The sequence below is a fragment of the Rhincodon typus genome, chromosome 7, assembly GCF_021869965.1.
Source record: "Rhincodon typus isolate 14 chromosome 7, sRhiTyp1.1, whole genome shotgun sequence".
Taxonomy (NCBI): Eukaryota; Metazoa; Chordata; class Chondrichthyes; order Orectolobiformes; family Rhincodontidae; genus Rhincodon; species Rhincodon typus.
Window position 1 is genome coordinate 48,095,231 of NC_063338.1, and position 26,217 is coordinate 48,121,447.

At 38.8% G+C, this 26,217-nt stretch overlaps 2 protein-coding genes across 13 annotated transcripts in view; one reads left to right on the forward strand and one right to left on the reverse strand.

Moving 5' to 3' along the window:
* Nucleotides 1-6,034, reverse strand: part of mettl8 (methyltransferase 8, methylcytidine) — a 53,426-nt gene extending 47,392 nt beyond the window's left edge. For 2 of the 8 annotated variants that reach the window (XM_048598809.1, XM_048598811.1), the window contains exon 1: nucleotides 4,878-4,995. The gene's annotated coding sequence lies outside the window, so the exon portion shown is untranslated. Of the gene's footprint in view, nucleotides 1-792; nucleotides 813-866; nucleotides 967-1,373; nucleotides 1,548-4,877; nucleotides 4,996-5,934 lie in introns of those variants that run through there. The other 6 variants (XM_048598810.1, XM_048598816.1, XM_048598814.1 and 3 more) reach the window with 6 other exon arrangements.
* The window catches only part of dcaf17 (ddb1 and cul4 associated factor 17), a 40,880-nt gene continuing 19,712 nt past the window's right edge, over nucleotides 5,050-26,217 (forward strand). For 3 of the 5 annotated variants that reach the window (XM_020521482.2, XM_048598807.1, XM_048598808.1), the window contains exons 1-10: nucleotides 5,050-5,160; nucleotides 7,976-8,265; nucleotides 9,665-9,768; nucleotides 10,887-10,977; nucleotides 14,008-14,144; nucleotides 17,071-17,149; nucleotides 18,430-18,519; nucleotides 20,715-20,822; nucleotides 22,055-22,160; nucleotides 22,255-22,397. In XM_020521482.2, coding sequence (XP_020377071.2) covers nucleotides 8,080-8,265; nucleotides 9,665-9,768; nucleotides 10,887-10,977; nucleotides 14,008-14,144; nucleotides 17,071-17,149; nucleotides 18,430-18,519; nucleotides 20,715-20,822; nucleotides 22,055-22,160; nucleotides 22,255-22,397 — 1,044 coding nt within the window. In that variant the 5' untranslated portion in view covers nucleotides 5,050-5,160; nucleotides 7,976-8,079. The other 2 variants (XM_048598806.1, XM_048598805.1) reach the window with 2 other exon arrangements.

The window sequence follows — 26,217 nt, forward strand, 5'->3', positions numbered from 1 at the left end:
GAGAAGAGGAATATTGCCTCACAATCTCACTTAGCCCATATCAGAATGGGACAGCACAATGCAATGTCACCAACACCACTTTCTGTATTAGGCCAAGCATACTGTGCAGTTGATTACATCAAGTCTGTAAATTAATTACATCAAATTTATAATTCAATTAGCCAGGCATTTTAATTGCATCAAATCGCTGTACACATGGTTTTGTGAGACATTGTACTAGGGGCTTCTTTACCTTTCTATCATAAAAGTCCTTTTTACCAACCCATTCACAAGTGCTCTATATTTACTACTACTACTATGTTCCTGTTCATTCATAACCTTTACTAACTACTCATTCACATGTGTTCTTTATTTATGACTAATATCACATTCTGGTTCATTCATAACAATGCATTATGTTTACTATTACCGCATTCCATTCATCAAACCGCGGTCTTGACATTTTACTACCATCAAATAGTGTTTCCGTGAAATTGAATGAATGAATGAGTGAACTGGCAATAGTGGTGAAATCCCAAGACCCAGCTGCTGCACTCAGTTTACTGCTTTCTCTCTACTTTGTTAAGCATGTATATAATTCCCAGCTTAGTTAAATCATATAGGCCTAATTTTTTTTTTCTCTAGTGTTCTCTAACATAAAGATAAGATACTGACTTAGATTTACAGCGTTAATTGTCAGATTTACATGGTTAATGGTTAGTTTGTAGTAAACTAACATAATAGTTATTATAATATTAATTGTGTTATAATCAATAAAAGATAATTTCCTATAACTATTAAGAGTCGACTCACAGTTCTTTGTGGGATGTACGAGCTAAACATATTGTGTGGCTAGCGCAACAGTAGATAAACCTACGGTACTGTACCTACAGTACGAGGGAATTCAAAGATTTGAACCCATGGCCATGAAGAAATACATTTCCAGATAAAGGTGGTGTGTGACTTGGAAAGTAACTTTCAGATGGCAATGTTTCCACGTGTGCTGCTGTTGTTGTCCTTCTCTGTGGTAGCAGTTTTGAGTTTGGACGGTGCTGTTGAAGAAGCCTTGGTGAGTTGCTGCAATGCATCTTGTAAATGGTACACACTGCAGCCATTTTGTGGCAGTGGTGAAGGGGTAAAATTTACTTGGCTGATGCGCTGATCAAGTGGACTGCTTTATCCTTAACTGTGTCAGGCTTCCTGAGTTTTGTTGAATCTTCACTCATCCAAGCAAATGGGATATATTTCATCACAGCTTGCACCTTTTAATGATGGACAGCCTTTGTTGTGCAAGGAGGTGAGTTATTCAACACAGATGATTTGATCTCTGATCTTCCCTCATAGTCAACTTATTTTTATAGCTAGTCCAGTTAGCTTTCTTGTTCAATACTCACTCTAGAGTCTTGATCTTGGGGATTCCATAATAGTGTTGCTGTTGAATACACCAACGGCCGACAATTATTGCTTAGTAAACGCCACTTAATAATACCATTGTTGACAGCTTCCATCACTTTGCTGATGATTGAGAGAAGACTAATGATGTAGGAATTAGCTGGACTGGATCTGTCCTGCATTTCATGGACAGAATGTAATTAGGCAATTTTCCACATTGTCAAGTAAATTTCAGTTTTAGAAATTGTAGAGAAATAGCTAATTTAGATGTGCGGCTAGTTCTGGAGGACAAGTTTTCAACCAGGATGTTGTCAGGGCCCATTAATTTTGCTGTCCCGGTGAAGTCAGCAATTTTTTGATGTCACATAGAGTGACATGTCTGTAATGTTGGGGACCTCAAGAGGAGGCCACGCTGGATCATCTACTGGACACTTCTGGCTGAACATGGTTACAAAGGTTCAACCTTGTCTTTTGCAATCATGTACTGGATTCCCTATACCACTGAGGATGGGATGTTCATAGAACAACAAATGAGTGTCATTCAAGTGGGAAAATTGTGCAGACCTGACATAGATTCTGATTTTTTTTTTGTTGGATTGCTTAGCTGTCTAGAGCACGTTGGTTCCACTGTTTAACATCCAAATACTCCTGTGTTATAGCTTCACCAGTTTGGCATCTCATCATTAATCATGACTGGTGCTATGCCTGGCCTGCTTTCTTACACTTTTCATCGAATCAGGATTGATACCTTAATGGTAATTATAATATGAGGGATCTGTGGACCATGAGATCCAGGCTATAGTGGAACATAATAATGCTGTTGTTGGTCCACAGTGCCTCATTGCTGCTCAGTTTTTAGCTGCTAAATCTGCACGCAACTATCCCATTTCAGCATAGCTGTAGCAATTTATATGTTCCAGAAGGCAGGCCTCCCACAGATTGATAGGAAGAGCGTCATTGAGGAACAGGTGAATATTTAAGGAGGGACGTTTTCTAGATTTATCTAATATATATGCAAAGCTTAATGCATATGTGGTGGACAAAGAAGGTATAATAAGGACAATAGAATTGAACATGATGGTACTATAAAATAAGTTGTAAAGCACAGGAAAAATAACTGAAAAAAAAAAGACAGGTTGTGGCTTTGGGAATTCTATAGTAAAGGGATAAACAGCCTCTTCCGCAATCCTTGAAAAAATACAAGCTCTTTCTAGCATTTGATGTTCTCTTGACCACAGATTGTCCCAAAGTACTTTACAAAGAATAATTCTGAAATGCAGTCACTCTCATAATGTAGGAAAACACAGGTGCTAACTTGCTTAGAAGGTACTATAAACAGTAATTAACTAATGACCAGATAATCTGTTTTAGTTACGTTGATTGAGAAATAAGAGATTGGCCAGGAAGAGCGAAATCTACACCACCCTCTTTGAAACAATGCATGGTATTCTGTATGTTAATCTAAAACGGCAGATAGAACCCAGGCTTAATGCATCAGAAATGAGCCACCTCTGAGGCACTCACTCTGTGGTGCCTGATTGGCGTGCTAGCCAAGATTTTATGCTCAAATATCTGGAGAATGGCTGTATTGTTTTGGATATGGGTGAAATATCCATCAGATGTGGAGTCGCAGGTAGATAGGATAGTGAAGAAGGCGTTTGGTATGCTTGCCTTTATTGGTCAGTGCATTGGGTATAGGAGTTGGGAGCTTACGTTGAGGCTGTACAAGACATTGGTTAGGCTACTTTTGGAACACTGTGCGCAGTTCTTGTCTCCCTGCTATCGGAAGGACGTTGTGAAATTTGAAAGGGCTCAGAAAAGATTTACAAGGTTGTTGCCAGGGTTGGAGGGTTTGATCTATACAGAGAGGCTGAATAGGCTGGGGCTATTTTCCCTGGACCACTGGAGGCTGAGGGATGACTTTATAGAGGTTTATAAAATCATGAGGGGCATGGATAGGGTAAATAGACAATGTCTTTTCCCCTGGGTGGGGGAGTCAAAAACTAGAGAGCATAGGTTTAAGGTGAGAGGGAAAAGATTTAAAAGGGACAAAATGGACAAATTTTTCACACAGAGGGTAGTGTGTGTACGGAATGAGCTGCCAGAGGAAGTAGTGAAGGTGGGCACAATTACAACATTTAAAAGGCATCTGGATGGCTATATGAATAGGAATGGTTTGAGGGAAATGGACCAAATAGGACTAGATTTATCTTGGATATCTGGCTGGCATGGCTGAGTTGGACTGAAGAGTCTGTTTCCATGCTGTACATCTCTGAGATGAGGAAAGAAAGCATTTAGATTTCATGGTTTGTATAAAAAGAATTACAAACTTGGTAGTCACATCAATAGACCACATGAAAGATGAGGCAGGCATAGGAATGAGTAGAAAGGAAACATTCAGCTACAGACAGATAGGTGAGATGAGACATTAGCCTGACAAATTGGAATGGTCATAGTTAGAAGTTGGGGAGGAAAGAAAGCTTTTTTCAAAAATCCATTTTTATGCTTGGGCTTCATTGGAAATGTCAACCTTTATTAACTCCCCTGATTCCCCTCAAGATTGTGCAGGTAGTCCTTTTCTCGAATCACTGCATTCCATTGCAGTGCAAATTACAACCCCAACAACATTCAAAGGAACAGCAACACATGCTCAAGTATGGATAATTTATGACTTGATCAAGAACCTAAAATTAGTTTTCCTATTCGCCTATGTACATTATATTTTGTGTGATGGAGGGCATGTGACTGGAATATATTGCCAAAATACTTGTGGAAAGTTGCTTTAGTGCATCTTGTTGACAGCACAAAGTGCCAAGATGTATTGGTAAATGCTTAGGATGAAGTATCACTGTCTCTGATTTGTCTCAGATGACAGTGAATACATTTTTTAATTTAAAAAAAAAGCTGTTCCTTGAACGTTGTTAGGGTTGTAATTTGCATTGCAATGGAATGCAGTGATTCAAGAAAAGGACTACCTGCACAATCTTGAAGGGAATTAGGGGAGTTAATAAAGGTTGACATTTCCAATGAAGCCCAAGCATAAAGATGGATTTTTGAAAAAGCTCTTTTTTTAAAAAAAAGTAAAACTTTTAACGTTCAAAAATTAGGAGGCTAGATCACAGATTATAATATTCTCACCAAAGAGATTTGAAAGCTAAATCATAGGGGTTTGAATGTCTGCATTAGAGCATCTGATAAATGCGAAAGAGTGTCGAGCTGATGAGATCGTGTGGATATCCCCTGTCAAACACTGATCCAATATAGGGGAACCCACCCCTCTCCCCCGTTGAAACACCCAAAGACAACATCCAGCAAGCAGCAGCAAAGACAGTTGTCTTTTCCTTTTATTAGCATACAGCAGTGAATTACCGTACATATAACTGCTCTTTGGGACATGGCGCACAGAACAATCTCCGAGTGACATGAAAAACCGAGACAATATTGCAGCCCTTCCCTACCCTGATGTGACGGAAAAGACACACAACTCTGGAATCAGAACCACCCACCACTGATCAGCTCCGAAAAGCAACAATCTCTACATCTCCATCTCCACGAGCACTTGCCTTTCGGCGGACACAGCGACGCCGGAAGTACTTCCGCTGAAGGTCACGGCGTGTGTGGTGTGGTGATGTGCCTTCTGGGTAATGTAGGCCTAGAATGGCGGACCGTGACTACAATACCCGGCAGGCCCCGCGGCACCGGCGCGTCCCACGGCTGTCAATCAGGCGCGTGGGTACTTCCTGCTCGCTCTCAGCATCCGGCTTGGAGATAGAAGCCTTTCCTACCCAGGTACTGGGTATGAGTCCAAAAGTATTTTTAATTGTAAACACTTTATCAGAATTAGGACTCTTTCGATAAGAGGACAGTGGGTATAGAGTCATCGGATTGGCTGTGAAAAAGGACAAATAGCATTTCAGAATAAAAAGTTGGTTGTGCGAGCGTCAGTTTTAACGAGATGAGTCCAGCTGAGTGCAGGCTTTTTTGGCATAGTCTTGTATCTCAGTCCTGGCGTTTGTCCTACTTGATGGTGGCCTAGATACATTGTGTTATTATTTTACACCTTTCAAACTTGCGCATGTGGAGAACTGCAACAACTGACCTCCCCTCCCAAACTGCCTGTTATTTTTCCGCTTGAAGGGTCTCGACCCGAAACGTCAGCCTTCCTGCTCCTCTGATGCTGCTTGGCCTGCTGTGTTCATCCAGCTCTACACCTTGTTATCTCAGATTCTCCAGCATCGGCAGTTCCTACTATCTCTGTTATTTTTTTTACCCCACGGAAGTTGGTTATCCAAGAGGTTTTGACACCGTGGAATCGACGATCAGTAGGAAGGGGTTGCAGAGTAGTAATGTTTGTAATCCAGACTCCCAGTCTAATGTTCAGAGAAAGAAGATTCACATCCCGCACAAATGCCCTTTCTATCATTCTTACCTGATCTGGCTCGCATATATTCTGACCTCTGCACAATTTAGGGATCAGCAATAACTGCTGTTTCAAGTAAGCATAAAAAAACTGTAGTTGTAAATAAAGACTGTCTTTATGGCGGAAATGGTTCGGCTACAGACCTGGTACCTCCCCACAAGAGGTAGGACAAATCCTGAATGCCAAAAAGAGATGTAAATGACAGATGTCGAGTCTCTCGTATGAGAGCCAGGCTGAAGACAGGAAGTTCAATGAGAGAAAGGAAATAACAGAGGCAAGGAGACAGCATTTAAAGGCATTGGCAGCCAATATAGGTAATTCAAAAAACTTCCATATGCATGCAAGACGTGTAAAAAGTATAGTTTGCAGATAACATAATTTGGAAGTAAACTGAGATGAGGATAGTGGAATGGACTGTTATATCATTGGCTATATTAGTTACTGTGTGGAGTTTGTAGATTCTCCCTGTGTCTGCATGGCTTTCCACTGGGATGCTGTGATTTCCTCCCACAGTACAAAGATGTGCAGGTTAAATGGATTAGCCAGGGTAAATGTGGGGTTACAGAGATGGGGGAAGGCTGGGTGGAATGCTCTTCAGTGTCTGTGCTTACCAAACAAATGGGCCAAATGGCCTCCATCTGCAATGTAGGGATTCCATGATTTTTTGAAAAAATGTAGAAAAGAATGAAGTGATACATTTGAATAGGAAAAATAAGGTGAGACAATATAAACCAAAATGTATAATTCTGAACCTGGTGCAGAACCAAAAATCCGGAGCTGTGTGTGCACAAGTTCTTTAAGGTAGCAGGACATTTTGAGAAAATAGTGAAAAATGCATACAAATTCCTGGGATTTTAAAATGGAGGCATATAGTACAATACAAGGTGGTCATGATGAACCTTTATGAAACTCTGGTTTATTCTCAACTGGAATATTGTGTGTATATCTGAACAGCACGCTTTAGGGAGATAATGAAGGTTTTAGAGAGTGTGCAGGATATTAGAATGGTTCCAGGAATGAAGGACTTCAGTTGTGTGGATAGAGTAGAGGAGCTGAGATGGTTCTTCTTAGACGAAAGCTGAGAGGAGATATGCTCAAATCATGAGAGTTGGTCAGAGCAGGTCAGGAAATAGTTCCTATTGACAGAACAGTCAAGATGCTGAAGCTGCCAAGTTGAAGTGATTGGCAAAAGAAACAATAGCAATATTTGGGTAAAAACTTATCAAAGGATAGAATTTGATCTGTTGGGCTAGAGAACCCACTGACTGGGCCACTGGATTCAGAACCCAGTCTTGACCAATCCATAAGAAACCTCATGTTTCCTTTTTCTGCCTTGATTGTACCTTTGTTGTCATTTCATGGCAGTTTTTCAATTGTTCATAGAAGGTGACAACAGTAGATTTTGGAAGACTGAGGTGCTGCAGGACATCGGGTGGTAGCTACCTAAAACATGCTGCTGGGGAGGTGGCAGACGCAGATACATTAACAAGTTTAAGATACATTTATACAGACACATGAACAGGCAGGGAATAGAGGGATACAGATCGTGTGCAGCAGATGGATTAGTTGAGAATGGCATCATGGTCGGTACAGGCATGGTGGGCTGTATGGCCTGTTCTATGTTCTATCACAGTAACTCACCCATTTAGGAGGTCCGTTTTCACGCTGAGGCTCATGCCTTTCTTTTTTCGAGCTATTTTTGTGGCTGCAATTGATGCTGATCAATGCCATCTGTAACTTGACTACTTTAGGATCCATTTTGTTCTCACTTTAGCAAGGTGCAAACAGCTGATGGAACAAACGACTCTTCCCAAAATAGCTAACATACTTTATACATTAAGAGTGGTTTGTATTAATTTGTGGTATAGAGCTGTTCACCTTAAATGGTATTGCTAGAGTTGCCTGTATTCTTATGGTTTTTCCAGCTTGTTTTCTTGTAGTTAACATGCATTCTCATAATGATTGCTGTAGTGTTGTAATTATATTAGAATCTGGTATTAGTGTCTGACCTCATTACCCCACTGAATTTTTTTCATGCATGATATTTAATGAAAAATGTCAGCTAAAGCAACGTCTTTGTTGGAAATGATCATCATAATATGTAGTTGCCAACTAAATGTGAAAAGAATTTTCAACATGTTTCAAAAATATTCAGACTTTTGCCTTATTAAATATCTTTCACAGACCAAGTCAACAGGGGAGAACTGGATTTCCACTTCACTGTGTCAGAAATGCTGATACACAAAACATAATCTTGAGATCCGTTAAAAGGACATTTGGCAGCCATCATGGATAATCTAGTCATCAAACAATCTATAAGAGTGCACGTTACAAAGAAGTCTACCAGCATTTCATGTTTAAGGAAAAAAAATAATTGTTGCATTTTGTCTGCAAGAGCTCTTGGTTTGTATGGAAATGAAGATGGTTCTGTGCTCAGAAAAAACTTGACTATCCTCCGTCAGTTAGTATGTCAGGTGAGTTGTAGTTATTAATAAAAACCAAAAGAACTGCGGATGCTGTAAATCAGGAACAAAAACAAAGTCGCTGGAAAAGCTCAGCAGGTCTGGCAGCATCTGTGAAGGAGAAAACAGAGTTAACGTTTCGGGTTCTCAGTTCTGAGGAAGGGTCACTGGACCTGAAACGTTAACTCTGTTTTCTCCTTCACAGATGCTGCCAGACCTGCTGAACTTTTCCAGCAACTTTGTTTTTGTTGTTGTATTTATTAATATTGTACAGAATGTTTACTCAGGATTTTTCATTTTGTGTTCACTTTCTTTTTCATACTTAAACATCTTTATATTACCACACTTTGACAGCAATAAGGAAATACCAATACACTATGAAGAATAGAGGAGGTCATTACAGCTGTTTATGAATCAGCTGGACAGTAAAAGATATGCTGTGTTTCTAGTGATTGGGAGTGCTTAAACTTGAACTATAGACATAAAATTGCATACATAATTTAAGAAGTAGAAGAAACCTTTTTCTCTAAACATAGGGGGTTGTGAAGCTTTGAAGTGCACAACATGTGCTGCTGATTAAATAGGAAAAATTAGGTTAGATTGGTGATTTGATGTGAATAAGGGAACATCTGAAGAGGGCAGCTGAGTGAGATTAGAACTGTTTATGGAAGAACTTATTGGTCTTGTCCACTTTCCACATTGTAATTTTGATATAAGTTAAAACAGAAGTAATTGTACTGATCAAAAGCAAGTAAAACAATAAGAAAATCCCCAGCAAGGAACTAGTGAGAATTTGGAAACTAATCCAGAATAATCTTTTACACATAGTACTAAAAGAAATGAGATGAATTATTTAACACCTCTTTGAAAACTTCATCTGCCTTTTTTCCCCTCACCAGCTGAAAATTATAATATTCAAAATAAAAGTTTTAAACAAATTAAAATGTAAATGATTAATGCGGGTAAAGGTCCTGGGTAATGTGGCTAAATCTGTCCACTGGAATGAACTTTGCATAGCTTTATTAAAGTGTTTAGTTCAAAATTTAGCTGTGTCCAAAAATTATCTTGTCAGTGGAAGCGGAGCAACTTCTTTTAACTGGTTTGGGAGACTCCATTGCTGATTTGAGAATAAGAGATGATGAATATGAGGTACAGTACTGAGAATTCTTTTTTTAATGTAGCATTAAACCATTTATCTTAAGGTATCTTACATGTTTGGAATCAATTTCTAACATAATTGCCAATTTTTGTTTTTAAATAATTGTAAATGCTGGAACTGATTAGTTGATTTGTGTATTAAACTTTGAATACCCTTGTATTATTTTGCATTGTGACCCAACACTACTTCCTAATTAAAGTTTACAAAGACCTTTAGAAAATGGTCCAGCATTATTTATATGCTATATTTCAGAAGTCTACAACTTTTGAGTGTGTTTGGACAAAACAATCAAATTCACCAGTGGTTTATGAAAAAGGAAGGATTTACTTTGACAACTACAGAAGTTGTTTTTGCAGGTAAGTCAAATATTAACAGAAAATGATAACAAGGTATGCACCACACCACTTTACATAATTGTATTAACTATGACCTCGAGTTTTGTTAGGGTCATTCAATTCCACACCTCATTAATGCATCGGTCTAAACATGAGACAAAGAACTGAATTCCAGAGGGGGAAGGAGGAAGAGACAAACTTGCTCAGTTTAATGCAGAGCCTGAGTCTGTTGAACTCAGCAAAGTTCTCACAACACCTTTCCATCAATAATTAGTTCATCCTTATCAGCTGTCAAAGTACCAGCAGTGCTGTGGTGGGTAGTCTGTATGCTGTCTTCCGCACATTGTAAAGGCATAAATCATGCCTCTCAGGTAGACATTGCACCCCATCAACTTTTGTGTTCCAGCAATCATTCTGTATTTCCCTTAAAAGCTGTAGCTTGTGTTTGGCATTTTTATAGATCTGATGCTTGAATGTTGACTGTGGAACTACTAGAAAACTTGTATAAAATCATAGAGTCATATAGCACAGAAATAGACTGTTCAGTCCAACTCGTCCATACCAACCAAGTTTCCCAAACTAAACTAGTCCTACTTGCCTGCATTTGGCTGATATCCCTCTAAACCTTTCCTATTCGTGTACCTGTCCAAACGTCTTTTAAATGTTCTTCTGGCAGTTTATTCTGCATACAAACCACTTCTGTGTGGAAAAAGTTACCTCTCAGTTCCCGTTTAAATCTATCTCCTCTCACCTGAAAACATGCCTCCTAGTTTTGAACTCCCCCACCCAAGGGCAAAGACCTTTGCTATTCACCTTATCCATTCACCCCATGATTTCACAAACCTCTATAATGTCACCCCTCAACCTTCCTACGCATCAGCGAAAGAAGTCCCAGCCTATCCAGCCACTCCCTCCAATCCTGGCAACATCCTGGTAAATCTTCTCCAAACCCCCTCCAATTTAATATCCTCCCTATAGTGGGGCGACCGTGTGCATGCTGTTTCTGTTTGAGATGATGGGTGATTTATCATCAGTCTCATCAGGCTGGTCTCGGTGCTTCCATTTGATGAGAAAACTATCAAGTGTATGCTGCAGCCACAAAAACCTCTGTTTTCCTTATTTTTGTTCTTTTGTGTCAGCACTGGCCCTAAGCCAACTGTGCTATATGAACTACCGAAACTTCACAAGTCTCAGAAAATTGAGGATGCCCTACTTTGCGAGTCTCCATTGGTGAGTTCCTAATTCTTCCTTTTTCCATGTAATATGTTATTAGACTCTCTCATCAAGGCTATAGTATTCATTTAGCTGGACTTCCTACAAACCTGTAACACCATCCTAGACATTAACAGGTAGAGTACCCTTTTTAGGTACCTTTGAGGAGCGATAGGCTTCTTTGATTTTCTCTGTAGGGATACTTCAAGACCTGAGAGGCCAGGCCAGATCCAAATTATGATTGAACAATGCACCTTGACAATAAGAAGACACAGTTGTCATGTTGCTGCTAACATTGGGGTCTTCTGGTTGCTGTTGGCGATAGAAATTGCCCATGACTTTTCAAAAAAAAAACTATCTTAATCCCTTGCTCATCTCGTTTCTGGCCTTCTCTTACTGACCTTCTCTTTAGGACTCCTCTGTTAAAAAGGCAACATTTCAGGGAAATGGGTGGGATGATGAGGACACCATCTCGGTCCCATTAAAGTAACTGCAGTACATTGGCACCTAATCCAGGCCATGATTGTAGGGTAAATTCGGGGAATCCTGGTGCAACGGTGGCAAGGCACAGAACTGAAATGATTGAACTTAAGTTCTTTTTCTTCTGACCTGTGCTAATATGTGTTCCCTATATGTAGGCAAACGAAAATTTAATTAAACTCCTATGCTATTTAAATATCTGTAACCACTTGTCATTTTTCTATTAAATGTTGTGGAAATTATTAAATTGTTGTAACAATATGTGAAATTTACAAATTGTTTTAAAATGAATAGGGCTGTTTAAATTAAGGGCCATTTTATGGTGTACAGTGGATGCTTGATCAGCATGATGTGCAAGAGAATGAGTATTGCCATTGAGCCCATTCAAATTGGTAATGGAAAGAGGGACTGATTGTTTTTGAGACAATACTGCAAATTTCATTTTGCTCCAGAACCAACTCTAAATCTTCACACTTAAGTGAGATCATGCCCAGCTTATATTGTGCGGGAATGAAAATAAGTTAATTCTTTGAGGTTAGTAGCAGTTTGCTGTTTGGTTCTTAGACTATAAATTGCATCTCAGAAGGAAGCTTCAGCATTGAAATAAGTTTAATTATATCTACTTATTAGCCTTGCAGTGGTCATAGAACGATGTATGCCTTGACGTTGCACAATGGAAATGCAGTATACAGGTGCTTAATGTGTACTTCAGAGATTCCTGTGCCACTTATTTTCATGAAGATGTTAACTCATTTTTAAAGGGTGAACAAATCCTCTAAGATTGAAAATAGAAAGTGGAGATTAATACATTAAATATTCCTTGGTTTCACTTCCACGTTTATTTGTTTTTACTTATGCATCTGAACCTGAAATGCTGTAACCTGCAAGGCTGTGAACCAGGTGCGAGGAAGTAGGATGAGAATGGGTGGCAAGTTAATTCAGCCAGCACAAATACATGCACTGACTGGCCTGTTTCTGTGCTGTAACTTTCATGTGCTTCTTTTCTGTTGTTAGCCTTCATTATTTAGTAGTTCTGACACATTGACATGGCTCATCACGAAAACGTTTTCAACACTTCGAATGGAAATGTTAGAAGCAAGTTCTTTTGTTTCATGATTTGGCCATTTATGGAACTCTGCGACTATGAATAAATTAAAAGTTTACTGCAAAGGAGAAAATATGATTGATTAGTTGGATAAGGTGACAATAATTATTTGACTTAATTTTCCTACAATTCCATTTATCACAACTTCTCCGCTAATACAAAATCCATACCAGTTTACAGTAATGTTTTGATTACACACTTTGGCTGATGGATGGCATGTAATACTTATATTACATAAGTTATTTTATTATTTGTTCATGGGATATGGATGCTGCTGGCTAGGCCAGTGTTTATTTCCCATTCCTGATTGCCCTTAAGAAGATGGTGCTGAGCTGCCTTCTTGAACTGTTGCAGTCCTTGGTGTGTAGGTACACAGGAAGGGTGTTCCAGCCTGCTATTTCGAAAGGAATTCCAGGGTTTTGACCAAGTGACACTGAAGAAATAGCAGTATAGTTCCAAGTTGATTGGAGGAGAACTTGTAGGTGGTAGCATGCACTTACATCTGTTTTCCTTGCCCTTCCAGTTGGTAAATATTATAGGTTTGAAAAGTGCTGCCGAAGGAGTCTGGGTGAGTTACTGCAGTGCATCTTGTAGATGGTACACACTGCAGCTGTGGTGTGTCAAGGGCAAGGGGTGTGAATGTTGAAGGTGGTGAATAAGGTGCTGCTGAAGTGGTTTGCTTTGTCCTAGATGGTGTTGAGCTTCTTAAATGTTGTTGGTGCTGCCCCCATCAGGCAACTGGAGAGTGTTCCATCACACTCCTGATTTCTGCCTTGTATTTGGTTGACAGACACTGAGGTGACATGAGGTGAGTTACTCCACTTTGAACTGCTCTCATAGCCACAGTTCAGTGTTTGGTCAATGGTGACCAATGTAAAACCCAAATGCCTGCCCTTTACCTTCAGCATCACCACTGCCAAGTACCAAACTGTCAGTATGTTTGGCAGGAGAGAGTGAATTGGTGACAAGAATTTAACAAGTATGGAATGGATATTATTTGTGGAGCTTTTATGGGGCACAATGTTGTTATCTTGAATTTGCAGTTGTACATTTTGCTATCAGTCTTGATAGTGCCTTCATGCCCATCGTCATTTCTGCTTTTTTAAAAATCTTGGATTTGTACTGAATTTTTTTACTCTATCAAATAAAGCACAAAGTGGTGTGGCTGCAACAGAGTATTGAGTGGTGGAGACATTCTAGGAAGATGGGGTAATAATTTGAAAGCAGTACTATTAACTGATTTGTTTTTTCCTCCTTTGCCCACTTCTCCAAAACCTTGTCATTTCTTTTATTCCCTAAACCCCACCATAGACCAGAAATGTCATCTCATTGCCACTCCATGATTTGATATGAATTTTACTATAGCAGTGTTTTCTGTTAGGATTCTTTTCTTTCTATGAAGTTATATTATATGAATGTTAAATTTTAAATCACTTTCAGAATTCATTTGTTTTTAAAAAAAGGGAGAAATGTTGCCCAAACCATCAGACCATGTACCATCACTCATAGCTCTGACTGCAAACAACTGGCTCATTCGTACATCTATTAAGACTGCAGAAATTCTAGAAAAAATCTACCTCTCATCTCAATGGAAATTCAGGTATTCAAACTATCTTTTCTTGTGAAAGATTTATTTGAACGATAAAGTAGAATTATTTCATTATCCAGTCCAATATTTGTTGTTGTAGAATAGTTTACCATTTTTTCTACTTATTTCTTCAAATTTAAAAAAAAAGAACTTAGTCTACATTTCATAAATACTTGTGGAGTCTTTATTCATTTGTGCTAATTTAAGTGCTTACATTCCAAACCTAATATAGAAACATGCCATTTAACAGAGCACAAAATGAAGCCATTCACTCATCATGTCCAAGTGTCTCTTTGAAAGGGCTATTCAGTAGTCTGACTGTCCTGTTCAAGGGTGCAATTTACCTTTTCAAGTATGTCAGTTCCCTTTTGAAAATTAGAGATTTGCATCCGCTGCCTGTTCATGTGTGCATTCCAGATTGCTGTTTCAAAATAAACTTCCCTATACTTTGCCAAATAACTTCAATTTTTTGACCTGAACTTACTGACATTTCTGTCAGTGGAATCAGTTTCCCTCTAACTTACCACATCGAAATCCCTCTATTAAACCTGCCTTTTACCTTGTTTGCTTCGTGGAAAATAACCCCTGCTCCTTTAGTCTCTTCATGCAAATGAACTCTTGCTTCCATTCTAATTAATCTACACTGAATCCTCTTACAAAGCCTTGCCACTCTTCCAAAGTTATTGTGTCCAGATTTAGGCACAATGCTCTGACTAAGACCTGATGAAACGAAGAGATCAAAAACAATTAAACACATAAAATAGAAAGGCTAATATAACTGATAAACTAATAAAACAGAGAGAGCATAAACCTTTATCTGAATAGTTTGCTTCTATGTGACAAAAGAATTTGGTGAAGAGATGGCAGAGCCATTACTTGTGTAAACAATATATTAGGAAAAAAATGGTAAAGAAGGCAGCTACTGTGATTCCTTTATATAGAAAGGAATATAGGGATAAATTTTACCTTTTTTGAAATGGGTTGGGATGGGCATGTTTGGTGGTGAGAAGGAGTTGAGTCTCTCTGTCTCTCTCACCCTCCTCCACTCATCCCCCCTCTCCCAACCACCACCACCACCACCAGACACCAACGCCCCCCCACCGCCGGGAAAACTTGACCAATTATTTTCCCTTCTGACAACCTTAATAGAGGGGAAAGTTTCAGCCATAGAATGAGTTCAGGAAACTCTAGACCAGTTAATTAAACATAAGTGGTAGCAAAACAATTAAGGAATCATTGATGACGATGTAATTATAAAGACTAGAAACTGAAAATACAGTGAAGGTGAATTTCACCTGAAGTCCCGTGCTCAACTAACCTTTTAGAATTCAGCAAAGAACTAACAGATTAAACAAAGATAGTGTAGTGGATGTAATATATTTGAATTCTAAAAGATCCTTTGATAAGTTACCACATAAAAGACTTTACTTGGGGTCAGTATACATGGAATCAGGATGATATTTGTGGCACAGAGGTAGTGTCCCTTGCTCTGGGCAAGAACGCCTGGTTCAATTCCCACATACTGCAGAGATGTGTCATAACACGTCTGAATAGATTGATTAAAATGTCTATTTGGAATCAGGCAAAACATGGCATAGTTAATGGCAAGTTTTCTACAAAGCAGAAACTGAAAGTAAATGTTAAGCTCAGCGACACTGACTGGCAAAAGGTGTTCTGTTGCTTCTAGGAATCCAGCTCTTAATGATTCACGTTAATGATTTGGCAAGACAAGCTCAAAATGTTTGGAAATAATACACATAAGTGTGAGAAAACAGTGCTCAAGATTGTGCTTAATTGACAAATGAATTTTGATAAGATCATAGATCATAGAATGTTCTTGGTATTGGTGAGATGGATCATTTCAGTAGGAAAGTCAAAGCTGCCATCTACTGCTGGTTAGTAAGATTCTAAATGGGTAGAGGAGCAAAGAAATCTTGAGTTGTGGGTACATAAATCACCAAAAGTACCAATGCAAATAATTAGACCGCTAAAAAGCAAACCAATCACTGGTTTCATTGCTGGAGGGCTAGAACTTAAAAACAAGGAATAATGTAAACTTTATAAAAGCTTAGGCTACAATTGGAAATGGAAATACAGATGTATATGGAGTCAGCAGGGCTTCTTGTGGTAGTGCACCCTGGTAGAGCCCAGGTTCATATTGTCTCCTGCAGAGATGTGTCACAATAAACCTGAAGAGGTTGACTTGAAAATATCTAGATGACAATTGGTTTACTATGCATTATGCATAGTGTTAAAAAGAATGTTGAGGTATTGGAGAAAGTGCAAAAGAAATTTACAGAGATGATACTAGAATTGAGAGGTTACAAATGTTAGAAATAGGCAGGGTAGAAGATTTTGGTACTTGAGGGGAATTCAAAAATAGATAGAAATAAAAGCAGAAAGAAGCTGTTCCCTAATAAATCCAATTGGGAATTTGGGGGTAGAAAGCTTATTTACCCAACAAATGCTCTACATATAAAATGTGCTACCATATGGAGTAATTGAAACCCATTGCCTACATACAGTAAGGAGAAACTAGATAAATACATGAGAAAGAAAAGAATATAAGGGCATGGTTTACAGCAATGATTCCCAAATCTTTCCACACAATGACCCCAGTTCAAGTCTTGAAATTTGTTGTGATGTCAGTCAGAACTCAGAGACAGTGGGTGAAGTGTCTGTTAGAGTGTGAGCACAACTGTTGTGACTGAGTCAACTCCACAGTGGCTATCGCTGCCTTGGAGCTCATAACCTCATGTGGGGTCCTGACTTCTACTTTAGGAAGCCTTGCAGTAAAGGTTAAACTAAGGGTAGTAGGAGGAAGTTCTTGAGGACCTAACATCAATATGGACTGGTTGGGCCAAATTGCCTAGTTGTGTTTCAGACTCTATAAAATTTGATATTCTATGATGTTTATACAATTAATTATAATTAACAGGTATTTGACTTGGGACGATACTCAAGAGACAATAGTAGCCAAGACTACACAGAATAAAGTTACAGCTGTGGCTAGAGCGGTAAGTCAAGGCAATGATCTACAATGTCATGAAGCTGATTTAAGTGCAATGTTTGTGTAAAACCACACTGAATTTTCTGGAATTCTCTGCTTGTTCTGTTCCTAATTAGCAGCTGTCAATAGTCAACATTCATTTTGAACATCCTTGGAGGAAAGATTTTTGAAATGAATAAGCTGTGAAAGGCATTTATTTTTGTTTTTGCTGCATGTGTCTTTCTGCAGATGAAGAGTAACAATGTTGTTAGTAATTCTGTACAAAGCATTTGCTACCTTTAATTGCAATATGCACTCAATAAATATCACTTAATTTTGAGGAATACTGACTGCTGCATCAATTTAATAGCAGTTTTTTTTTATGCAATCCATTTCAGAAAATTGGTAAATTTCCAAATGAAAATGAGAGCTGTTCTTTGGCAGTATTCGACCAATTCATAATGATTATATCAGAATGTTTAATCCTAATGTGCGGGTATGGTAACAATCAATGAGTAACATCAAGCAAAAACTTAAGGAAATCAGCTTGGCAAAATGTTTTACATAGATTAATTAATTTAGCCAAATTGCTGTTGAGCTATCTGCAGAGAAAGCATGTTTAGATTTTTTTTTCTTGCATCAGTGAACTACTTTACTTCCAACTGGGGAGTCTGTAACTACTTTGAAATTACTGGATGAAGTATTGCAGGCAACAGTCTTGTCACTCTGTGGTGCAACTCATCAATGTACAAACAATTCTCATTACTGGGCTCTCACAGGCATTCTTAAAAAGACCTTCCTTTTCTTCTCATTATCAAACCTACATTTCCACAACTTATTTATTACATAAACTGGTTTTAGTCATGCTATTAAAATGTTCCAGTTTTGAAGTAAAATAAGCAGATAAATTATTATACAAGCTGACTGTAATAGAGTTATAACACACTATCCTTTTACACTTTCTGTATATATCGTTTGCAGTACCAACAGTAGCAACATGGGGTCCATTGAGACAATACCCTGCTTGATTTGATGACACATCTGTACTAATACTTAAATTAACTCCTGGTATATTTAAAACGCATTCAAGACACCCCTTATTATACCCAAATTGACATGACACTGCAGTGTCAAACCCCAGTGAAATAGAGGTACTTCACAGCTGGCTGAGGATATTCTCTTTACTTCTCATGCGATAGGTTGATCACTGGTTTAGAATTGTTGAATATAGGAATGGTTCTTACCCTACAGTAATTCGACTGTTTTCTGTTTGCCTTACTTTAAGTAACAATTGTTACTGTCTTTCAGGCTGGAATCCAACACTCAGTTCTTTTACATTTAGCTATGTTCAGAGTTCTACCTCTTACATTTGTAGGAATGCTGGCTATCGACAAAAATGTAAGTTTCTTTATTCTAAAACGTTCTGTATACTGTAATTTGCATTAATTACATCAAAAATACCTCCTGCACATTGCTGTCCCTGATTTAACAATGACCCCAATAAATGAATTGTTCAGATATGACAATCCATGAAGTAGTGAATTCTCAATGTATGTAAAACTAGCCCATTCTGCCTGTATCTTTTCATGTATGACATGTATTTGTCATATATAGGATTTCATCCAATTTATGGGTTGTCTGCAGTTCTCGGTAGTTTGTGCTGACCATCTGCACACACAAATCATTTATACTTGGCTGATTTTTATTCTGTGCGTGTGGACTACAGACTCCTAGTTGTCTGTTCTGATTAGGCCTTGATTCTACCAGCTGGACTTGACTCATTTCTGGGAAATGAATTGTCATTCAGCCATTTCCTGCATGCCCTCCATTTCACCTCATTGAGCCTTAAGTCTACCATCTCAGACTGCCCATATGCACCTCTCTCACATCAAAACTTGGAGTTCCTCACTTCACTATCACTTACATCTATGTCACTGAATTGTTATTCTACATGGTCTTTTCAATTTCACCCTCAGGTGACTGTCTGTGTACATTTTGCACATTGTCCCTGTGTTTGCATTGGTTTCCTCCCATTGGAGCGAAGAAGGATGGGAGGTGACTTGATAGAAGTGTACAAGATGATGAGAGGCATAGATAGATTGGATACCCAGAGACTTTTTCCCAGGGCAGAAATGACTATCATGAGGGGGCATAATTTTAAGGTGATTGGAGGAAGATATCGGGAGATATCGGAGGTAGGTTCTTTACACAGAGTGGTGGGTGTGTGGAATGCACTGCCAGCAGTGGTAGTAGAATCAGATACATTAGGGACATTTAAGCGACTCTTGGATAGGCACATGGATGATAGTAAAATGTAGAGTATGCAGGTTAGTTTTGATCTTAGGGTAGGATAGTAGGTCGGCACAACATCGTGGGTCAAAGGGCCTGTACTGTGCTGTACTGTTCTATGTTCTATGAATGATGACGTGTTTCAAAGTCTAGATGGTGAATGGCTTGGAGCAAAACATACAAGTGGTGGTGTTTCCATGTATTTACTCTTGTTGTCCTTCTAGATGGTAGAGGTCATGGGTTAGGAAGGTGCTACCTAAGGAATATCCAGCTATTGTGCCTCTTTAGTTATAAGCAAAAGTAAGAGGGTCAATAATCTCTGGTGCAATCTCCATGGTAATCTATTGACCAATCAGCGCTCACTTCTCATGCAGTACAAATTTACTGCCTTTGAAATTTGCCATACTTGTTTGTTCTAATGAGTGAAAGACAGAAAATGTCAACAGCATGTTAGTTTTTCAGCAATACCCAATGTAGATTCAGTCAGGAGAAACTCAGCTGGTCTGTCAGAATCTGTGCAGAGAGAAAACAGAGCTAGCCTCTAAAGTCCAGTGACCCTTCTGAATCCTTCAAATCCTACATCTGAAGAAGGGTCATTAAACTTGAAGCATTAGCTCTATTTTCTCTCCACAGATGCTGTCGGATCAATTGAGTTTCACCAGCAAATCCTGTTTGATCTCCAGCATCCTTTGTTCTTTGTTTTATTTTAGAATTCAGTAAGGTACTGTTGAAGACTGACATTCCTACTACGTAGAGTGAATTGATAAGTTTGGGATTTACATCGAAACATGCAACGGTTATAGTGTGAGCTGAGGAAGTCTTCAGAATTACAAAGTATTTTACAGTGATAAGTATTACAGTTTCTACTGGTCCTCAGGCTGGTAATGAAAAAGCTCAAATTTAGCATTAAGGGGTTGGGTTAAAGTTAGAAAAAAAGGACTTCACAAAAGAGTGTAAAAGCAGACATAGATCAGTTGAAGTGAATGATTTGTTTCTGTGTCATTGTGTTTTACAATTCTGTTTCAACTCTTTAAAAAATCTGACTGTGTAATGTATGTTAACTGCTTATGGGTGGTGGGTTGTATTTATACAGGGAAACTGCATTTTTCCAAAATTATATATCTGGCCAAAATTGAGAGTTGCACATCCATGAATTAAAGTTGTTTCAATTAGAAGAGCAAACTCAATTTTGCAATACTAAGTACAACAATGAGTTAGACAGAGTTCAAATAGAATGCCAAAATGTGACACCCCTGATCGATTTAACTTGGTAAAACCTTTTAATACTGTATTCTTCAACTCAGATTTTTGGAAACAATGTAACGGATGCCACTGTTTCTCATGGTTTACTCATTGTGATGTACAGCATGGGATTAGTCAAGCTTTACAGTTTTCAGCGGATTGTTGAGAAGGTAAAATAAGAATATAGTGTTTGTTGGAGAATTCTGAATCTGTTAAACATGAAGCCTATTAATCAGAACACCTATGTAATTTGAAAAATCATGCCTTTATTCACATACTTATTCATGAAGTTTTCAACAATGATAATTTAACCAGAGAGAAAGTAGAATTGCTTTTTTTTTGATTGACAAGTGCAAAGAGCATAATTGAGATAACAAGTGAATATAGTGAGGTATTTCAGTAGGTCAAGAGCAGGTTAAACAAAGGTAAGCTAATACGTTTCTGGATTGGACTTTGCTTTGAAAAATAATTCTTATATCAAAGTCGAAGAGCTAAAGAACTGAAAGTTGGGTTTTAATGAGAACAGTAAATGAAGTCAGGACACTTTCAGTGGAAGTTGACAACATTTCAGATGTAATAGATTTATTATGTCAATATAATAGTGTCTCTTTTTACAAGTCTGTTTTTTGAGTTCTAGTTCTAATAAGCACAAGACAAACATCTCAACTTCTATCTCTTTTCAGCAGTGTTTAAATTTAGTACAATTACAGGCTAATGCTATTAGAATGCTAGATGTTCCTTTGACTTAACTGTCTCATTGGAAGGATATCACCTTCACCTTGGCAGCACTACCTTAGTAGAACACTAGACTGTCAATTTTGTTTATGCTCAAATTCCAAAATGCAACTTGAATCCACAAGCTTCTGATTCAAGCGGTCACTGTGTTACTGATTTAGCTAGGTTGGCATAGTATGCTAATAAATGATTCCTTTCACCTCTAACCTTCAACTTCTTCCATCACTTTATTGATACATTTACAATGTATATACCTCTCTGGTTCCTTCTGAGTTACGAGTTTCCGAGTAATAATTTTAAAGGTCCCAATGCGGTACCAAACATAAAAGAATGAAGTTGAGCCTGGACAAATGTTTCAAAACAATCTTCCCATGATCAAAAAGACTACTATTTGAGGTTTATGTTACTTTTTAAGAAGTTACTTATATAGCACGGTTATTTTAACTTGTATATTGTTTTGGTGTAACAGTTTTATAATTTGTAGGTATTGAATAAAAGCTATGAGAAATTTAATTCAGTGTAACAATTGTAAAATCTATGCTCGAACGCTCTTTGTTTTTTAAAAACATATAACAGCCTTGACAGTGGGAGGAAACATCAACATATTTCACTTAGCAGTCTGAAATGTTCTTTTCATATAAATATCAACATTCTTGTCATTACATAGTTTACGCAGAAACAATGTATACTTGGTCAAAAATGTGAATGGAACAACACAACTGGAATTGTGGGTACATCTCCATTTGGAATTCCATGTAATATTAAAATAACAGGTATTTTATGAAAACATTTCTAATTTGTATTGTGCAGAATTAGGATGCATATGCAGCCAATTATCAATGTAAACATAAAACCCTGTTTTCACAGATTGTCCACCTGTTCTATTTGAAGTATCTTGTCTTAAAAGTGCACTGCAGATTGGAGGACATCCCTGGCATTATATCGTTACTCCTAATGAACGAAAACAGGAAGGCATCTACCATATTTATTCTTTAAAGGATAAAAAGCTGGTAATGTATCACAGTTGTTTTGGTATTTTTTACACAACATGGTTTTGCAGTTGGGTCATATATATAGAAAATTCTCATCTTTGCCTGTAAACAAATCTGGAACCTGACCAGATTAGAAAACAGAAGGAATCCATTTATTTCATCTTATTCCAAGAAGGTTCACTCAACTCATTCCTGGGTTGAAGGGTTTATCTTATGAAAATAAAATGTTGAACAGTTTAGACTTATATCTGTTGGAGTTCAGAAGAATGAGAAGTGATTTCATTGAAACATATAAGATCTTGAGGAAACTATATAGAGTGGATGCCTGGAGAATGTTTCCTCTAGTAGGGGATATTAAAACTAGGGGATGTAGTTTAAGAATGAGGATCTCTCCTTTTTAAGGAAGAAATTTTTTTTTTTTCTCCCTGAGGGTTATGAGAGCTTGGACTTCTTTGCCCCAGAAGGTAATAGAGTCTGAGACTTTACATTTATTGAAGACCAAGTTAGATAGGTTTTTGATGGAGAGTAAAATGGAAATGTAACCACAACATGATCTGGTTCCTGTTGAACGGTAGAGCAGGCTTGAAGGGCCAAACGGCCTTCTCCTACTTCTGTGTCTTTTGGCTTATTTTGCTGACTTGTTTATCAATCTAAAACTAATCCTGCAGTCCTGCTTTCTCCCTTTAGCCTGGAATCCAACTTTCTTAAAAGATGTAATTGTGTCTGTCTCAACCATTCCTTGTAACAAAACATTCCTTGCTCTAGTAACTCTCTGAACAAACAAATTCCTCTTAACCTGTCCCCCACTTGAGTGAGAATTTTAAATTGATAACCTTTAAGTCAGTGATTCCCATACAGAAAGTGTAGTGTTTTCCCATTTGTACTCAGTCCTTGTTATCTGCAAGGGTTAGGGACATGGACATTCCCATGGATAACAAAAAAAATGTGGCTGGCATCTCCGTAGTACTGCAAAGGGCCATGAAATATTTTCTGAGGCAGACTATTTATGGACCTGAACAATGCGATAGGAAAAATTCAAGAGGGACTCTGGGGCCAACTTCACAAGTAAGTGGATCTGTGGGTAGCAAATAAGCAGACAACAAGGACTGAGTATACTTAATCTGCTCAGTATTCTTTGTGCCTTTGGAAATACCTCTATCACCTTAGATTAATGCTCACAGCAGTCGTTTCCCATTCTGAGCACAAAACTGGTGAATTTAAATTTTACCTTCTCTTGGGTAGGATTTTCCCAAACTGTGAATCAGAATATGAGATTTTGGGGTCACAAGCTCTCAGGCGGCAATAGCTGTCACAAATCTCCAAATGGGTCAGCAACTAAAGACTGCTTGATATCCTAGTGATTTTTAATGGTGGACACAACCTCAATGACCAACCTTTGAGGCCTGATTCCTGATCCAAAAAATGCCAGTGAAAGAATAGGGTCTTAAAAAAAACATGAAGATTAAACAGTTTGCAAACCAACACACACACACATGCGTACACATGCACAAACTTTCTCTCCCAGGTCCAGAGTTCAACTGCTCACGCTTGTCAATTTTCAAATCTTAAAACGGGGTCACAATAGGAAAACGTTTGGGAGTCACTATGGGGCTTTCTAGAACAGGATGTTGAAAACTGTACATAGTTCTTTCCCAATGGCCTGAAAATGGCCAGCATTTTCCTCTGCAGACTTCGCACTCCTGTTGTGATGGTCAAATGAGGGGTCAGAAATCTTCCCTGGCTCGAGTGCAACTGAAAGCTTTTTTAAAATGCATAAAGGTGGATAAATCCCTGGGACCCGATCAGGTGTGACCTAGAATTCTGTGGGAAGCTCGGGAAGTGATTGCTGGGCCCCTAGCTGAGATATGTGTATCTCGATAGCCACAGGTGAGGTGTCAGAAGACTGGAGGTTGGCTAACGTTATGCCACTATTTAAGAAAGGTGTAAGGAACAGCCAGGGAACTATAGACTAGTGAGTCTGACATCGGTGGTGGGCAATTTGTTGGAGGGAATCCTGAGAGACGGGATTTACATGTATTTAGAAAGGCAAGGACTGATTAGGGTTCGTTAAAATGGCTTTGTATGTGGGAAATTGTGTCTCACTAACTTGATTGAAGTTTTGAAGAAGCGACGAACAGGATTGATGAGGGCAGAGCGGTGGATGTGATCTATATGGACTTAAGTAATCACATGGAGTGGAGGGAGAACCAGCCATTTGGACAGAACTAGCTCGAAGGTAAAAGACAGGATGATGGTAGAGGGTTGTTTTTCAGACTGGAGACCTGTGACCAGTGGTATGCCACAAGGGTCGGTGCTGGGTCTACTGCTTTTCGTCATTTATATAAATGTTTTGGATGTGAACGTAAGAGGTACGGTTAGTATGTTTGCAGAGGACACCAAAATTGGAGGTATACTGGACAGTAAAGAAGATTACCTCAGAGTACAATGGGACCTTGATCAGATGGGCCAGTGGGCTGAGGAGTGGCAGATGGAGTTGAATTTAGATAAATGTGAGGTGCTGCATTTTGGAAAGGAAAATCAGGGCAGGACTTATACACTGAATGGTAAGGTTGGGGGAGTGTTGCTGAACAAAGAGACTTTGGAGTGCAGGTTCACAGTTCTTTGATAGTGGAGTCGCAGGTAGATAGGATAGTGAAGAAGGCGTTTGGTACTCTTGCCTTTATTGGTCAGTGCATTGAGTACAAGAGTTAGGAGGTCATGTTGCAGCTGGACAAGACATTGGAATACCAGATGCAATTCTGGTCTCCCTGCTACAGGAAGAATGTTGTGAAACTTGAAAAGGTTCAGAAAAAATTTACAAGGATGTTGCCAGGGTTGGAGGGTTTGAGCTATAGGGAGAGGCTGAATAGGCTGGGGCTATTTTCCCTGGAGTGTCGGAGGCTGAGGGGTGACCTTATAGATGTTATAAAATTATGAGGGGCATGGATAGGGTAAATAGACATGGTCTTTTCCCCAGGGTAAGGTAGTTAAAAATTAGGTTTAAGGGCATAGGTTTAAGGTGAGAGGGGAAATATTTAAAAGGGACCTAAGGAGCAACTTTTTCACCCAGAGGGTGGTGCATGTATGGAATGAGCTACCAGAGGAAGTGGTGGAGGCTGGTAGAATTACAACATTTAAAAGGCATCTGGATGGGTATATGAATAGGAGGAATTTAGAGGTATATGTGCCAAATGCTGGCAAATGGGACTAGATTTATCCAGGATATCTGGTCCGCATGGACAAGTTGGACCGAAGAGTCTTTTTCCATGTTGTATATCTCTGTGACTCTATGACTCTAAGTCTGCTGTGTTTGAGGACCTGTTACTTAGTTCTGATTTTCTGCTGGTTGGCCAATTAATGTCCAGAAGGACACAGCGCCATCCAGTTAAAGATGGCAACAGGTTCTTGAGGTCGACAGGCTAACAGACCTGAAGAAGGAAGAAGCTGCCCAAGATGAGGAAGAGGACACCCAAAAATGGAGGTGTCTTGTATCCAACATTTTTAACTTAATAGGTTCAACACCAGGCCACAATTATGAGGGATGCTCTATTCATAGGATGACCTGTGAATAAAGTCAGAAAGCCACGGAGGAGCTTTAAACTGGCTTGGCGTTCTGATCCTCTGCTGTTCTGTCACCAGGAGGCAGCCTGCAGGCAGCTACACTGTTTTCTCCCATGCCCTTGGACAACAGACAGGCCAATAAGTAAATTGCATTTGACCTCTGACAGTAAGCATAGTTGACAGATAATGAGGTCAGTTGGCGAGCTGTTGTTTCAGGAGAATATCATTTGCAGGGAAATGGCTGGAGGGAAGGAACGGATGGAGGTGGGGAATCAAG